At 44.5% G+C, this 17,694-nt stretch overlaps 1 protein-coding gene across 1 annotated transcript; it reads left to right on the top strand.

Moving 5' to 3' along the window:
• Positions 1-2,528: 2,528 nt before the first annotated feature.
• LOC138568728 (olfactory receptor 1f45-like) lies at positions 2,529-3,467 on the top strand. Its single transcript, XM_069646511.1, has one exon. The coding sequence runs from the start codon at positions 2,529-2,531 to the stop codon at positions 3,465-3,467; it is 939 nt and encodes a 312-aa protein (XP_069502612.1).
• Positions 3,468-17,694: the final 14,227 nt, after the last annotated feature.

The raw sequence follows: 17,694 nt of genomic DNA, 5'->3' as shown, positions 1-17,694 counted from the left end.
AAAACCTTGATGTCATCTTCTACTCCAACCTCTCCTTCCCTCCTCACATCACAGGCGTCTCTAAGAAGTCACACTACCAGCTGCACCCCCTCAGAGGTATTCTTCCTTTTCTCACTTTCCCCCAGAAGCTCACTGTCTCCAGAGTCCCGGTTCTCTCTAGGCTGGACTACTGCAACAGCCTCTTTCTAAAGCTGCCTGCCTCTACACTTTGCCCTCTGTAACTAATCCAGAACAGCACTGCAAGACTTGGCCTTGACCTCAAGCCCAGGGATCGTATCTCTCCAGCCCTGAAATCTCTCCACTGGCTCGCAGTGTCTGCAAGGCTCAAATTCAACACCCTCTGCATTGTCCACAAAGCTTTATGGATCCAGGGACCACACTACATCCAATTCTCTCTTCCTGAGCACTTTCCTCCTTGAGCCCTCTGCTCATCCACCTCAAACTCTCTGAGGGTCAAACGCTTCTCGAGGATGAGAGGCGGGGGTAGATCCCTCTCCTCAGCTGGTGCCTCCCTCTGGAACAGCCTCCCATCCTCTTTCAAACATGAACAGGACCACCTCAGTTTCCAAAGGCAACTCAAGACCTTCCTTTTCGCTTCTGCTTTCTCTCTCTCCCTTGCTGATGTTTTTGTTTGCTGCACTAATTGGTTACCTGGCCTTCTTCTGAACCTTATTGGGACCAGGCTCCTTCACACCCAGTTGCCCCATGCACTGTCTCCAGGACTAACACGCACTGAGGACTGTGTCTGCAACCCTACCGTCCCCTGCCTCCTTGCCCTTACTTAGAACTGGCCACCCTGTTGGCACTTATTTGAGCTATGCTTATTGTGCTTTCCATTTCCCTCCCCCTGGCACTTGTCCTCTCCCTCCTCCTGCACTTGCACAATCTGAATACCACAAAGCCTAGTAATATCATTTGTTTTGTCCTCCCTTTGTCTCCCCTTCCTTGTCTTGTCACGCCTAGTACACTTGTGTAAAAGCTCGTTATAATTGACTTATCATATCATAAGTGAAGTGTTGTGCCATTGGCAAGTGGCAGGACGATAGAGCCCAGCATGCTCACATGCTCTCTGGCAGGGAAGACACATCGATTTGTGTTAGTAGAGGATAGCAATAAAGCCAATGGGGCAGGATGGGAGAAGCACTACAAAGACTGGGGAGTAGGACAGCAAGTGATTCCAAGAAGTTGAGCACAGTGAGGACAAGAAGAGGATTTTCAAATATCTGTGATAGTGTCAGGAGGGGTGGTATAATAGGAGAGGGACAGTGTTAAGGAAACAAAGGGTGAATGTACATGTGGGAAGTGCATAAGTACAACCTAGTTGAGTAGAAAAGGAAAGGCATTGAGGAGTTGACTTAGTTTCACAGCGGCCTCCACTCTGAGTTGCCTGACCTAACATACTGCACACAGCTCTGGACAATACACCTCCAGTTGTGCCTGTTGCATCGAAAAGACCGCATTGACTTTAGAGACACTTTCTTTGAACTTGGGCAGGCAGAATTCTTTAAGTATAAATAGTAATGGTTATGTCATTGCATCATCACGTTCAAACCAAACTCTTGGCATTACAAATCTCGATTGTTCACGTTAAATGTAATACTTGACCATATTAATTGAGAACCATGGTAATGGGCTCCTAATCTGCCCATTTGCATTACAGTGGATCTTATGACTATGGGAGATAAAATCCTTCAGTGTCATGCAAACATCGTCATAACCTGTCGTCTCTTGTGAAATGATGTGTGAATTGGGCTGACATATGATTTAAGAGTGATGCTTGCAGCAGCGTAGTCCACAAATTCACTTTGAGTTAGATGCACGGGTGTTGGATGCACTTAGCATTACTAGTAGTTATGATGTCAACCAGAGACTTGTCCTTACATTTAATAAGGGGGGGGTGGTTATATTTTCATTGTTGCTAGACTGTGCTGATGATGCCAGACTATCATACCCCATATCTCATATTGCTTAATGACTTTGCGAGGCATGCAGACTATAATCTACAGCCCACATTGAATCCAGTGTGGGTGGTGCACTCAGTCAGGCATAGAGAAATCTGCTGACATCATTTTGGTCATTGCTGGGCATGAGGATTGGCATCAACATGAATAAGGTGGACGATTTTGAAAACATTCAAAAGCTTTAGACAAATATAGGTTTCGCAATGTTACACAGGTATTATATTTTCTGGTTAAATGGATCAACAGCACCTGAGACTGGGGTTCAGAATAATGTTAAGAGGGACTTATATCTTAACCATCAATGTAAAAATAAAGATTCAGATGAAGGATGTCGATGTATAGGTTTGTGAGCATTCCTTCGCTTTTGAGAGTTGATTCTTATTGTACTTCCAGGCGGGTGATATTGATGCAATCAAATACTGACGGCTGACAGCTGGACATTGATGCAGCAAGTACACGAATTAAAACAGCAGCAGAGCGGCGCAATACTGCTGCTGTACCTAATGACACAGTAGCTACACTGCAAAGATGACTTCTGTGCTCCATCACAGTCCCCCCAATCAATCCATGGAAACGCGGAACCAGACAGTGGAATTCATTCTGTTGGGACTCTCTGATCATGAGCAGAAGTCTGCCGGCATGTTCTTACTTTTTCTTATAATCTACATCATTACACTCATGGGCAATTTCATCATTATGGTGGTGATTCAGTGTGACCCCAAGCTTCACACTCCTATGTATTTCTTTATCTCCAACCTGTCCCTTGTTGACATATGCTTCACCACTGTGACGGTTCCCAGGCTGTTAGCAAGCTTCCTATTGGGGGCAAGGTCAATCTCGTTCGCGGCCTGCTTCGCCCAGATGTACTTCTTCGTAGCCCTGGGCATCACAGAGAGCTTCATTCTTGCGGTGATGGCATATGACCGATGGATGGCCATCTGCAAACCTTTGAATTACATTGAAGTAATGAACCCTCGACTCTGCAGTTGGTTGATAGCGGGATCCTTCCTCACTGCTTTCCTCCACTCCCTGCTCCACGTCATCACCATCTCCAGGTTGTCCTACTGTGGTCACAGCCACATCCACCACTTCTTCTGTGACATGACAGCGTTGCTTAAACTCTCCTGCAGCGACACCACCACCAACGAGCTTCTAATCTTCACAGAAGGATCTGTGGTCATCATGAGCCCCTTTGTCTTCATACTTGTGTCTTATGTCATCATCGTCAGCTCTCTATTGCGGCACTATTCTGGGGAAGGAAGGTGGCGGATGTTCTCTACTTGCTCATCCCACCTGACGGTGGTCTCCTTGTTCTATGGGACAATCATTTTCATTTATTTCCGACCCACATTGAACTATTCGCTGCAATACGACAGGATTGTAAGTGTTGTGTATGCTGTTATAACTCCAATGTTAAACCCGTTCATCTACAGCCTTAGGAATGCGGACGTCAGAGGGGCACTTAAAAAAGTCACACATAGAATAATATTCTCGAAAAATACATGACCCTTTATTTTATGCGATTGATCTAGACATGTCAAATCTGGGAAAATTCACAGCAAGCCTTTCATTATTGTAAACACAGCTATTCTTGAAATGGAAATCAATGTGGAAGCTGAACATGTACCCAATGAATGTGGCAGTAATGCTTTCCCGACTGGAACTTGCATGAAACGTTCCTATTTGTCAGTTTTGTTATGACCTGGTGTTCACCAAGTGGATTTTTTTTATACCAGCCACCAATCAAAGTCACCTTGAAAGGTCTTTACTTTGGAAACCATTCAATGATTGGTTTACAGATGGATCATTACCAATAACAGAGAATAAACATTGCATGTAATCTACGTATTGTAAAATGGTGCTGTATAGCACCATTCTGTCATTATTATGGACTTGCAGCTGATGAGGCAGATGGATACCTGTGTTGTTGATGGGTGCAGGCTGGAAGTTCCCGAATCCTGGGTGTGGCTGTGGATCTATGGGTTTGGCATATGTTTATCTAGAAGGGAAACTCCAAGGTCTGGTAAACTTTACAGTGCTGATTACTAGGGGTGAGGAGGGTGTGGCAAATGAGGGATACATGTTATTGGGATAGGAGAATAGTTGTGTGCCGTCTGGTAATGAACTAGTTGTGTGCCATCCTGGAAGAAGTTTAGGGTGGTCAGTTGTGACAGTATTTGTTAGATTGTGTTTTAGTTGTGGATTACGTCTCCAAGGAGTCCATTCTCCAATGGTTCTTTATTGTTGGTTAGTGTGTGTGTTCAAGGTATGTTCACATATTTTCCTGTGCCTTTCTCCCTGCTTCAGGTTCTTGTTGGGCCTCTCATCCCGTCTTGGGGTTTTGTTCGTCTCACACAGCCTTTTAGTCTTGTCTCGTTCACCCTATCTTGGGGTTTCACTTCATTCACCCCACCTCGGGGTCTTTTGGGGCCTTTCCTCCCCTCTTCGGGTTCCCAGTAGGTCTCTGGTCTTGCAGTGGCACTCCTTGGGAGAATCAGGGAGGTTGGCTCTGCATCTCTGCTTCTTTATAGTGCTTTGTTAAGTGCAGAGCGAATGTTATGTTCCTGCTGGCTTCCTGCGGGTCTCTGGGAATGGTCCCTCAGCACGCTGCTTGTCGGGCTGCTTGTACTTTGCTTTGCTCCTCTCGGCTGGGTGCTCCCATTTCTTGGTGTTGCAGGGCTCAACTGTGGTTGGGTCCACCATGCCGGATGTACGCTCTCCGTCTCCTGCCACACCCTTGATATATGCCTGTCCAGCTCTGCAGCTGTCTCCTTCTTCTGTTCCAATACTGATTGGCTCTTTATCCTTTCTTCTGCTAAGTGGTAACATGTACCACTCTTCTCTCCTTCTATGCAAGAACTGTGCCACACCAGCCATTCTTACAGTACGTTTCAAGTTGTCATACAGTTTAACCCCCATGTAGCCAACAAAGATATTAGGATCTTGGGAATAGGGAGGCCATTTATATCCCGTTCTTAGAATCTCCTGTCCTCTAAGGAGGGTTTCCCCAGTGGAATTCTGCTTGCCCTGTCCCCTAGGGGGTATTAAGCTTAGCAGGCTCATCTTCCTAGTCCAAAACAGGGTGGCTCCACCTCAGGGAAAGAGGACGAATTCCCGGGATTCGTCACAACTCCTACAAAAGAGATCCTTTTAGAGATTGCAAAACCCATTCAAAATTAATCACAATGCAGTAATTGAATAGGTCTGACACAAATAAAAAGAAAAAAGAAAACAAACAAAAAATAAAAATCAAAGATTGAAGAGCATGGAACGATCTGTAGTGCATAAAGCAACTGAAGTACATAGAATGGTTGGTGTGCATAGAATGGTTGGAGTGCATAGAATGGTGGAAATGCATGGAATGTTTTGGAGTGCATGGAACGGTCGGAGTGCATGGAATGGCTGAAGTGCATGGAACTACTGGAGTGTGCTCGACCTCAAGATATAAACCACCTTATCACATCTCCACGCTTACTCTCTCCTTTATACCACCACTCAACTAGAAAACAGCGATACTATGACACCATTCGGTATTGCTGTTCTCATACCATCACTTGCCTCATACTCCCCATCCCTCATACTCCTAACTAAACACAGCTGGTTGCACACCCTCCAGCCTAGGCGTTCTCCTCAGGCCTAATGCAGCCAGAAGCGGCCCGGATAACAACCTTCCAGAACGAACACATACTCTTGATCTCCCAACCACCACGCCTACTGCTAAGAAGCAGCTATCACAGGAATGCAACACCGCTGCACACATCCGGTGCTCACACGCACCTTATGACTCGCTATCTCTCTCTACTGACTTGAACTTCGGTTCCCGAGGGCATTCAATCTACCAGCGCCTTGAGATCATACCAATGCTACATAAGGCGCTATATAAATGCAAAATAACATAACATAACATAGAACTCGACAGATAGCATATTGAACACCTTAGAAAGGAGGGGAATAAGGAGGGGCAGCATAAGGTAAGCAAATGTAGGCTAAGTTTGGTTGATTCAGCTACATTTTTCCCAAAATAATTTTACAGCCCAATTAGTCAACAGGATTTCATGTTTTTTTTATTTTTTTTATTGTATTATTGGGGAATAGGAACTCTGAATCAAAGTGTGGGATTTTCAGAAACACCAATTGTTAGGTAAGAATTGGTGCAGTCACACTGTGTGAGACTACACAACACTTATCTGCTTGGTATTATGTAACCCACCTTTTGGTATAGGTCTGTACTACACAAGTTCGTAGTGTGACTGATCAGCCCGGCCTATCTCAAGAGGGGTAATTGTGAGCTGTAGAACTGTGCAAATGAAATCCATAAATACAAGTAGCTAAGTAACACTTACACTCAAGGTTTCAGTTATAAATTGTTATTTATTTAATTAACATACATTTTTAAATAAGCTTTCTTTAAAAAGGCAATTTGTTGTAACAATGTAAATATACTTTAAAATTACTTTCCAGAATCAAAACAAGTTAGTGGATAATATTTGGCTATGCTTCTTACACAATGCCTACACCCTGAGGTGACTTCAATCACAAGTACAGTAATGGCATTTATATATCTCACTAGTATACTTTGCAGATTCTGAGGTTGCAGAAAGGAAAGGTTAGGGAAAGAAAAAGGTTAGACAGTTTCTCAGTATATGTGAGGTCAACTAAATCTTCCAATGAAATCTAGATAAGACTTTACCAGCAGTAGCACTATAAAACAAGCTACCACCTATGAGGGACAAACAGTATCAAAGTCAATGGACGAGAAGAGTCTTCAGGGAGCCAGGAATGCCAAAATCATTTGGGACACAGTCTGTGGATCTGACGCACTTATTATATCAAAGTCTCGCCCCAAAGTTAGAGAGTCTTTAGAAAAATCACTTGTAGGGTCACAATCTGTTAAGCCTGTGAGAAGAGAGTTGAAATCAACTCTAAAAGGTAAGCCAATTCAATTCCCAACTGAGAAGAGCGCAGCTAATAGGCAAGTACCCCAAACCTAAACACTACCTCTGGTTTGATGAAGAGTGGTCCAGCTGGATTCTGTTGTCACAGATTCAAAGACACGGCACACTGCAGACCAGGACTCTTTCCACTGGCCAGGGATGTGGCGCACAATAAAAACGCTTTCAGATTCTGCTTTGAGGAGGCAGCCAACCCGTCTCACACCCCCCCTTGACAAACACTGCGTGTCGCAATGGACCATGAACCAGACTGGTGTATAATAATACAATATTTATTTATATTTAAATTCAAATGAAAATCAAACAGATTCAATATAGGTCAGCAATCACCAGTGTGGTGATAATTACACAGCAAAATGATAGGATACACTTAATAATTTAACTTTCTAACAGCAGACACGTCCATGCAAAAATTAATGAAAGCAAGATTACTTTTGGGTAATACTTTTAGATGGCACAACTGTTATGCATTCCCCCTGCAATACTGCCCTGTGGGTGGAGAGGAGTAGCAAGGAGTCAGATGTGAGAGCCCAAAATCGGATTGAAAATCTTTTAAAATTAGCAAAATGGCACTCGGAATTCAATGAATAGTTATTTTACATGTGCGGTTGAATGGATAAGACAGGAATTTGTGTGGCTGCAGTAAAGAGGCAAGAACTTACAAGCTATAAGGCCAGGTACTAAACAACAGCATATAGGTGAGAAAATCGACTTTGGGAAGGAAAACAGTGCAGCAAAATCATGCGTGGCAGAATTGCAATTTCTTAGTTTTCACGGGTTTAAAACAACCAAACAGCTTAATAAATGAGCTAAACAGTCAAAATCGGAAATCGGTTTTACTGATGAGGTACAAAGGCACATGACAGGTATGAGACTGAAGTGAAAGTATGACTCTGTATGGGTGACAGTATGGGATTATTTATAGGAAAGGAAAATCGGATCTTAAAAGGGAAATAATTTCACGGGCAAACTCAGTTTTGTTAGCAAAATGATTTGTTCTACTGCAACTATATTTTAGTGGCTAGATTATTAATGAAAGACATGGTACGGAAGGAGGTTAATTTGCATGGTTAACCTATTCACGCTGCGTTCATCCCTATGGGAAATTAATTAATTTATTCAAAATAGTACTAAGCACTTACAAAAAGGACTGAAGTAATTTGGAAAGAATTATGCTAACACATTGAGACTAACACAGATTCTTCTAAGGACAGGATACACAGAGGGTTCTGACAATTTAAGAATTTACTAGGGTACTTATAGGATTTTTATTGGATGTGACAGAATGCAAGATAACAGAGCAGTGTATGCTGATTTTTGGTTCTGGGGAAGGGTGATACTTACAAAATGCACCTGAGTTGGGGTTTTGGACAGCTAACCGTTTCTCTGGACAGCGGGACAAGGACCTGGTCAGTGCACAGCAGCTGGGCTCTCCTTTAAGGGAACAGCTGGGCAACCAGAGTCTGGTCATAGTAGACAGCGGGATGCATCAGATGGGCAAAGACAGGTCTGGTCACCGGATTCTCCCAAAGGGGTCAGCAGCCTTCCTCCTTTTTCCCTGAATTATTGGGATTTGTGTTGGGTTTAGTTCTTGATAAATGGTTCTGACTGGATAGAGGTTCTGCCTGGATCTGGATCAGCTACCTCTGGCCTTCCTCTGTAGTCTGAAATCTTGCAGGGTGAATGTTGAACGTTGAATCTCTGGATTTTGAATGTTGGATTTTGAACCTCACTTTCTCTATGCTTTATTTCCTTTAATAAGCAGGATGCCATCAGAGCAGTTTTACTATTTGGGGGGAAATAACCTGGACACTCCTCTAAAATGGGATATTTCAGGCTGTGGATATCGCCACCCTCCTGCAAGCTAATTGGATCCAGGGAAGTGACATCAGTTCTAATGTGGGTGTTTTATGATGTGCTTTGTTTCAACACAGTTATTTTTACCAAAATCAGTTATGAAACAAAACCCTTATTTTTACAATTGTTATCCTCATGAAAATCAGATAGGCAGATCCCATATTTTACAAGGAATATGCCAGTTCAAACAGCAAGTCTGTGCGGTGCTGTTTTGCCCTTCTGACACTCTTTCGCAATTTGTATGGAAAACATTTCACCTAAAATTCTATAAATGGCTACATATAAGACTATCAATGTCGGGCATATTTCCATTACATTTTACATTTTACATGTGTTGCTTTCCCCAGAAATGCCTCTTTAATGCCGTTCGCATCCCCCACATGCTAGGAAGACCCACATCGTCTCATCTTGCTGATACAAATTACATTGAAAACCATCATCATTTCACATTACTGCTTATTCAGATTACTGAAATAAATGTTTTAATGTAAAAAGTCTTTTAATTCAAATGGGCTGGCTTTGTTCCCAAAAGTGGGCAGTTTTTCCAACCCCTCCAGCCAAATGTCTTTCCCTCGTCAGCTTGCACAGGGGTTGCCATGGCTTCTCCTTTGAAGTCCTTCAGTTTGAACGTAGGGGATTTCACACTTCTGAGGGAAACACATGGGTTAGAATCCCGCTTTGTTCTTTGGAGAATCTCTGCCATGCAGTCTGAGGCACCCTGTCATTATCACACTTGGCAGTCCATAGAACAGGGCCCCTGCCCTGGCAGTATGAAAGCATGGGAAGGTGTGACATTTGGCCTCTAAGCCAAACTGGTCTAACAGGAATGCCTGAGCTTCAGCCAGGCTGTTGAAGTTCTTTTTGTGAGGGAAAATAAAATATACAGAGTAAAACATACCTATATTTTTGAAGCTTTTCTTCCCAAAATATACAGTTGTGTTTGTGTGCATTTTAGAGTATTATCTGTTATTTAACTTTCACAATGACAATGTCATTTCACTGGTTTTTAAAACAGTGTAACACAGATTCATTTTATTTTTCATGTCCATTTAACAAATGCGGTTTTCCTCGCATTTTCTGAAGGCTTTAATAGCTCTGGTCAATTTCTAAGCACAGGGATATGCTTGAGAAATGGGTTCTTTGAAAATGACACCACGCAAAGGAGAGAGTGAAAGCTTGTTTTGAAGTGTTTTGCGTGTACTACTTTGTTTCCAAAGTGAATGCTAACTGTCCAGCCTGAAATGAAATTTCTACTTTTCACAGACTTTATTTGACACAACAATGTCGTTCAGGGAGGGAAGGCCCTCATTTGATGGTATCCAACCTGAATATAGATGGACATGGCTGTGTTATTCTTAGAACAAAACAATGTGATGATTAATTTTGAAAATGGCACCATTGCAAGGTTGATTTAAATGCAGAACATTTTCTTGGGCAGTTTTATAGATCACAGCACGGCAGCGCTGAGCCATCCTGCCTTACAATTCTTCTCTTTGATTCACAGGAAGAAAAGAAATGCAGCCATTCTCGGGGTGTCTATGTTCCATCTCGCCACATCTGTGCTCAGCACACACAGCGCAGCCCTTCTTTCTGTAACTGCCAAAAAGGCGAGTGGAGATGCAAGGCAATGTGCACAGCAGACACAGTGCAGCCATTCTTTTTGTAACTGCTAAAATGCAGTTTTGTGACATAGAGAATTCTGTTGGGTTGGTAAATGTACCCCACACTGTCTTGCTATAGCAGTGCAGACCCTTGTTCCTGTGCCTCAGTTGTGGGGACAAGAGGGAGGATGTCTGGAGGGCTTTCGTGGTGGTACTTAGGAGGTTGTCGGCAGCTAGAGGCTCTTTTTGGTTCTGGGCGCTTTGCGATTTCAGTGCTTTGCAAACAGCACCGTTACGGATCTTATACACAGGTTGTACTCTCTTTGCCCCCCCGGTCCGGCACTCAGGTGAGGGGACTCTGGACTCTAGAGCTTCTAGCTGGATTTGTTCTGTGGCAGACATCGCACTCAACTACGAACACTCGACCCCTGGTATTGGGCTTCTGAAGCAATGGAGAGGCACAGCAAGTCGGGGATGGTGGTCCAGTGGAGTTCGTCTTGGGGTTAGTTGGTCCCACTAACCCAAGGGGAGCAGTCATTCTGTCCGGAGCTTCTTTGTCGAGGTGAAAAAGGAGTTCAACGCAGCAGCAGGGCTTCACCGGGCAATGCCAAGGTCCAAGTGGATGCAGCAAGCTTCATTCACGGTTTCTTTGTCAGGTGTTTCTCCCAGTGGTCGACTCTACCTGTAGTCCCAAAACCCTTGCCTTTTAGCTGGTTTCTTCCATTCATGCCCAGCCTAGGCTGGCAATCACACAGCAGGGTGGCTGTCCTGCCGGCCAATCAGGACTAGTTGCATTCAGGCATTCCTAGAGACAAAGAACAGGGGAGTTCTGGGACCCTCCCTCACATCCTGTCCTTACTGACACACTGGAGCCAGGGGCCCACCAAAGGCAAGACAAACAAAGGTCTCAAATCTGTCTCAACACATAGAGTAAACCCCAGGAAAGACCTCACAAACAGTGAATGGCAAAAAAAGAAGACAGTGGCCATTTTCACAAAAATGGTCACCCAAGGGTGCTGTACTGCAGCTGAGGGTTCAGGCTGCGATAGAAAAGCACAACGGTAGGAAAAAGTAAACCACTGCTGCCAGCCATTTAAAGTAGTGAGGGTAACATAAAAATGTTACATGAGAGAGTAGGATACGGGGCTACTAGGTAACCCCCAGCACTCCACATAAAATGGTGTGTGCTGGACCTACAAAGAGAAAAGGTAAGTAAAGTCAATTCCACTCTGCTATTTTTGGGAACTCTAGTTCACACAATAAAAGGTAGTTAAACCTTATGAAAAATCTCAAATAATTTCTCTGTGACGCTGCACTGAAGATGGTGTGTGTCACAAAACAAAAAGCAGATGCCTATGAAGTTTGTCAGAATCCAAAAACAGTGAAAACACAAAATCCAAATCAGGTAAAAACACATGAGAGAGTGAGAAAAATGTCTCACTCACTCTAGGGTTAAAATGAAAAAGTCATGAGTCCAGCAAAAGAGTTGTGGGTCTCTCAGGTTGAAGACAATTGGCACAGAAATGAGAATTATCCCCTTTCATTTGCATTAACCATCGCAAGGGTTGGTAGACAGTCTGAATAATGAAAGTAAAACCATACAGGTATGGCCTAAACTTCTTCAGAGACCACACAATGGCAAAACAGTCATGTTCTATGGTTGCCCATCTTGTTTCATGATCCTTCAGCTTCCTGCTGATGAAGTAGCTAGGTTATTCCCTGCCTTTCTCTCCCAGTTGACTCACAACTGCACCTATCCTTGTATTTGAAGCATCTGCCTGTACAATGAATAATTGGTTATAATCAGGAGCTCTCAAGACTGGTGCTTAACAAAGTGCTTTCGTAAGCCCATCAAAGGCCTTAGTGCACTTCTCATTCCACTTGACTTTCTTGGGGAATTTGGGTGAGGAGATGACATTTAAGGGAGAAGCTATGGTCCCATAGTTCTCTATGAAATTACTGTAATATCCAGTGAGACCTAGGATGGCATTCCTGTAATACCCAGTGAGACCTAGGAAGGCTGTCACTTGAGTCTGAGTAGTAGGAGTGGCCCAGTCTTGTACAGCTTGTACTTTGCTAGGCAATGGCCTAAGTCCAGTCCACCTCTTCCTCCCTCATGCTCAAGGTAGACCACTTTACTCTGGCCATTGTGACATTTACTAGCCTTTATGGTCAGATGGGCCTGTTCCAGAGCCTGCAAAACATATTCTAGGTGGTGAAGATTCTCTTCCCAAGTGGGGTTGAACACTGCAATGTCATCCAAGTATGCCATGCAGAAGTCCTCTAACCCATCCAGGACTTGATTCACCATCCTCTGAAATGTACCAGGTGCATTCTTAAGTCCGAAAGGCACAACTTTTAACTTATGTAAGCCTCCTAGGGTGGAGAATGCAGTTTTCTCTTTGGCATGGTCTGTTGGAGATATTTGCCAATAGCCTGAGGTAAGATAAAAGATGCTGAGGAACTTGGCTGAACCAAGTTTGTCCACTACCTCATATGTCCTGGGTAAAGGATAGGCATCAGTCGTGATTACTGCATTAAGAGCCCTGTAGTCAATGCAAAATCTCAATGCTTTGGTTCCTTCCTTTGGTACTAGTACAACTGGACTAGCCCATGGACTTGTAGATGCTCAATAACCCCAAGGTCAAGCATATTCTTGACCTCTTCCTATATATGCAATCTGACATGATCTGACATTCTGTAGCCCCTGTTTTTGACAGGGAGACTGTCACCAGTGCGAATATCATGCTGGTCCCAAGGGGTCAAGCATGGTGTCAGAGAAAACATGGAGGCAAACTGATTTACCAAAGCCTTGCACTCCTCCTCTTGCTGCAGAGTCAAATCTGAAGAGAGTTTCATTCCTTCAATTGTCTCATCTGAGCGATGTCCCCTGACAAAATCTGGGAGAGGCTCACTCCCTTATCCTCTTGATCAGAGGCTAAGAGCAAAGCTGCTAGTTCTGGTCTGGACACCAAAGCCTTCAGACGGTTAGTGTGATAGACCTTAAGGGCCTCCTTGGGGTTGCCCAAGTACACTAAATAGTTGACCTCTCCAAGCTTGCCTACAACCTTGAAGGGTCCAATCCACTTGTCCTGTAAGGCCCCATGCCTCTTAGGTACCATAACCAATACAAACTGGTCTGGAGTAAACTCCACCATGTTGGACTTTTGGTCATGGCAATGCTTGACCAGAGCCTGCCCTGCTTTCAGGTTTTCTGAAGCTTCTGTCATTATCAGTGCCATCCTCTTCTTTAGGCCCAGCACATAATCAGTGACTCTCACTGGCTGTAGGGAAGGAGCACTCTCCAACCCGTCCTTGATCAGGACCAAAGGGCCTCTGACTGGATAACCATAAAGAAGCTCAAAGGGGCTAAAACCAACCCCTGCTTCAGGGACTTCTCTATAAACTAAGAGAAGACATGGCAGTAGAAAGTTCCCACTTTTTTCTAAGTGTTTCCTCTAAAGCACCTATCATGCTCTTCATCATATGGTTGAACCTCTCCACTAACCCATTGGTTTGGGGATGGTAGGCTGTTGAGAACTTGTAAGTCACTCCGCAGTTTTCCCACATAGTCTGCATGTAGTGGTACTTGACGCGTGATCCCCTGTCAGAGATGACTTCCTTAGGAAACCCAACTCTGGTAAAAATACCAAGGAGGGCCTTAGCCACTGCCTGAGCATTAACAGTTCTCAAAGGTTTTGCCTCAGGATACCTGGTAGCATGGCCTACCACAACCAATATAATTTGGTTGCCTCAGGAAGTTGGAGGGTCAATGGGACCAACAATGTCAATCCCCACCCTTTCAAAAGGGACTCCCACCACAGGGAGGGGCACTAAATGTGCCACATTCTTGGGCCCACACTTGCCAGAAGTCTGACAAGTGTGGCAGCTCCTACAGAATGTATCTATATCAGCCCCCATCTTGGCCCAGTAGAAGTACAGAGATAGCCTCTCTTTGGTCGTCTTGAAACTCAAGTGGCCAGGCAAAGGATCTCATGTGCCACCTGTGACCTGGGACAGTCCTCTCAGGGATGTCCTGGTCCAATGAACAGGTTTAGGTTTCAGACCTTTCTTTTTTCCAGAGCTCTTGAATTTCTCCTTAATCTCTTTTCTTTTCTTGGAAGTTGAAGGGTGGCCTTCCTGTGGACTGGAGGTATTGGACATTTCCTTAACCTCAAACTGAGAGGGCCTCATTATGAGTATGGAGGTAGCCATGCCCTTAATAAGGGCATGGGTGCCTCCATAACGGGTGCCAGTACTGGGTTCCTTCAAAGAGGAATAACCGGGTCATTCCAACTTTGGAGGACCCGGTAATTCCTCCTTGAAGGAACCCTTCCCCATTCCCATTGAGCCACATAGGGCCTGTTATTAATGGGCCCGTTATTAGCTCCCTGGTCCCCTTGCGGGACCTACAAAGGACGTCTGGTCTGACCAGGCGTCCTTACCGGGTCCCGCAAGGGAACCTTGTAATAGGGTATCCCGTAATGAAGGGTGCTGGTCCCGTACCGGCACCCTTCATTACGGGAGCACCCATGTTGTAATGAGGCCTAGAGTCTCTTAATATTGCCTCTCAAGCAATTTGTTTTTGCTCCTGCTTCTTTTTGCTGGGAGGCCTGGAGGTACTAGACACTACTCCAAGAGGCTTCCAATCAATCCCTAACATGACTCTCCCTAGATCTTCATCTGTATACTAACAACAACCCTAACTGTCATATTATTGCACTGGATGAGATCTGGCAGAATAGGAACCATTTGGATAGGGCCTCCTGCAAGTTTAGTGGGACCTTTGGATGCCTTAACTAAATCTTCTGGTTTGAAAAAAATAAAAAAAACTTTCATCAACCACTGTGATGCTTGCCCCGGTTTCTCTTATGGCAGGAGTCTACTGACCATTTAAAGAACACTGTCCTTATAGTACTCTTTGGTGTTATCTGGAATGGTGATATAAAAATCCACATTCTGTTGTTCCTACAGACCCAGGGACACTAAAGATACACTGGATGAACTCCAATGGGGTCTTCAGCCAATAGTTGAAAGTGTGCACTTGGCATTTGTGCTTCTCCATCAGGGATGAAGGCTAAGGAGGCAGTGTGGACCCCGGAAGGTGTACCCTTACATCTAGGATCACCTTTCACATGGTCTACAGAACCACATACAAAACATTTTCCAAATGTTCTCTGGAATGGGGGTTTATGTTGACCTCCCTCTGGTCTGGCAGCAGAGGTTTCACTAGACCTACTAGGTGTCCCATGAAATTTAAACTTGTTATGTTTGTGGCCCTCTTTTGATCCTATTTCTTGAGTTGCATCCCCTCTTCCTTCTTGTGAGTAGCCCCAGAGTCTTTATGAGTGGCGCTGTTGGCTACCCATAAGTCGGAAGTGCTGTCTCAGCTCAGAAGAGCAGGCATCAAAAACAGATTCAAGGTGTGTACTCTGTACCCCTTAGTCCAACCATCTAAGTTCTTCAAACATTCACATACCCAGGTAGCCCAAGGGGTACCATCAGTCTCATTGAGGGTCCTAAACCTCTTAGGGTACTGGGAAGGAGACTTCCCAAATCTGGATATTAATGCAATCTTAACTGACTCAGAATTCTTTTTGTCACTGGCACCCAACTCCATAACAGCATCACAGCCATTCAGGGGAGCCTAGACCTGAGCCATGGAATCAAATACTTCCCACTTATTCCTTGCAGATTATAGGTGTATTCAAACGTACTCAGTCAATCCAACACATTTTTAGGTTCATACATACTCACTGCTTCTTTAGGCAGGCGAGGCCTCTTGGGACTAGTAGACCTAGAGGACCCTGAAAGGGAAGCAGAATCAAGGGACATCTTTCTCATTTCCATTTCATGCTGCATTACTCTTTCTCTTAGTTTCACTTCTTGAAGATTGCACATCCAGTTTCTTGAACTCCAGCTCTAATCTCAGTCTCTCAAGTGAAATATAGTCTAGGCTTAGATTTTGACCTTTGGGGCCACAATGGGAAGTGATCTAGGTACAGGGGCAGGCTGTGGAAGAGGGAATCCCCTTCTGGGGACTCCTCTCCATCCTCTGGCTCTTCTTGCTGATTGGAATTTGACTCTAAACTAGCATCCCCATCATTATCTTCCACACTATTTTGGTTAGTAGGTGTTACAGGTCTACTACCAAGCGTTGGTGATTTAATAACCTTACAATCAGTTCACATTTGTTTTCCTTTCAGAGTCAGACCCCTACTTTTACACATTTATTTCAGCCGTTCTACTGTCAGGCCAGTCAGGGCTGACTCATTAAAGTTATCCATATTTGGCATGTTATATATAGTTGCTTATCTTTTTGGTGGAGATTAGGATTACCCTTGAGGCTGGTTTAGTAGGGCACAAGTACAACAAATTGTCAATGTAACCACTCTACGCCAATCCCACCACCTGCCACCAGCGGTAGATATGAATTGGTGCAGTCAAACTGTGTGAGACTACACAACACTTATCTGCTTGGTATTAGGTAACCCACCTTTTGGTATAGGTCTGTACTACACAAGTTGGTAGTGTGACTGAGCAGCCAGGCCTATCTCAAGAGGAGTAAATGTGAGCTGTAGAGCTGTACAAATGATATCCGTAAATGTAAGTAGACAAGTAACACTTACACTCAAGTTTTCAGTTATAAATAGTAAGTTCCCCTAGCCTAAACAGTACCTCTGGCTTGAAGAAGAGTGGTCCAGCTGGATTCCGTCTTGCTACTGTGGTGCAGACCCTTGCTGCTGAGCCTCAGTCATGGGGGCAAGAGGGAGAACATCTGCAGCCATGGGCTATTTTCAGTTCAGCTGCACTTTGTGGTTTCAGCGCTTAGCAAACAGCACTGTTGTGGATCGTGTACACCAGTTGGACTCTCTTTGCTCCCCGGTCAGGCACTCTGGTGTGGGGACTCTGGATCTGGAGGTCCTGCTTCTGGAGGGTCCTTAGGAGTCGCCTGGAGCTTCTGCACTCGACTACAGACACTCGACTCCTGGCATTGGACTTCCGAAGCCACAGAGAGGCACAGCAGGTCGGGGATGGTCGTCCAGTGGAGTTCGTCTCGGGGTAAGTTGGGCCCACTAACGCAAGGGGAGAAGTTGTTCCATCCAGAGCTTTTCTTTTGAGGTGAAAAAGGAGTTCAGCACAGCAGCAGGGCTTCACCAGGCAATTCCAAGGTCCAGGAGGTTACAGCAAGCTTCATTCACGGTTTCTTCGTCGGGTGTTTCTTCCAGTGGTTGACTCTGCCTGTAGTCCCAAAACCCTCACCTTTTAAGCAGGTTTCTTCCATTCATGCGTATCCTAGGCTGTCAATCACATAATAGAGTG

The sequence above is a fragment of the Ambystoma mexicanum genome, chromosome 2q (assembly GCF_040938575.1).
Source record: "Ambystoma mexicanum isolate Mex_15411 chromosome 2q, UKY_AmexF1_1, whole genome shotgun sequence".
Lineage (NCBI taxonomy): Eukaryota > Metazoa > Chordata > Amphibia > Caudata > Ambystomatidae > Ambystoma > Ambystoma mexicanum.
The sequence above is the reverse complement of the archived record's forward strand: the minus strand, read 5'-3'. Positions and strand labels throughout refer to the sequence as shown.

Excerpts from the sequence above, each read along its gene's own strand:
- LOC138568728 (XM_069646511.1), top strand. The coding sequence starts at position 2,529 with ATGGAAACGCGGAACCAGACAGTGGAATTCATTCTGTTGGGACTCTCT.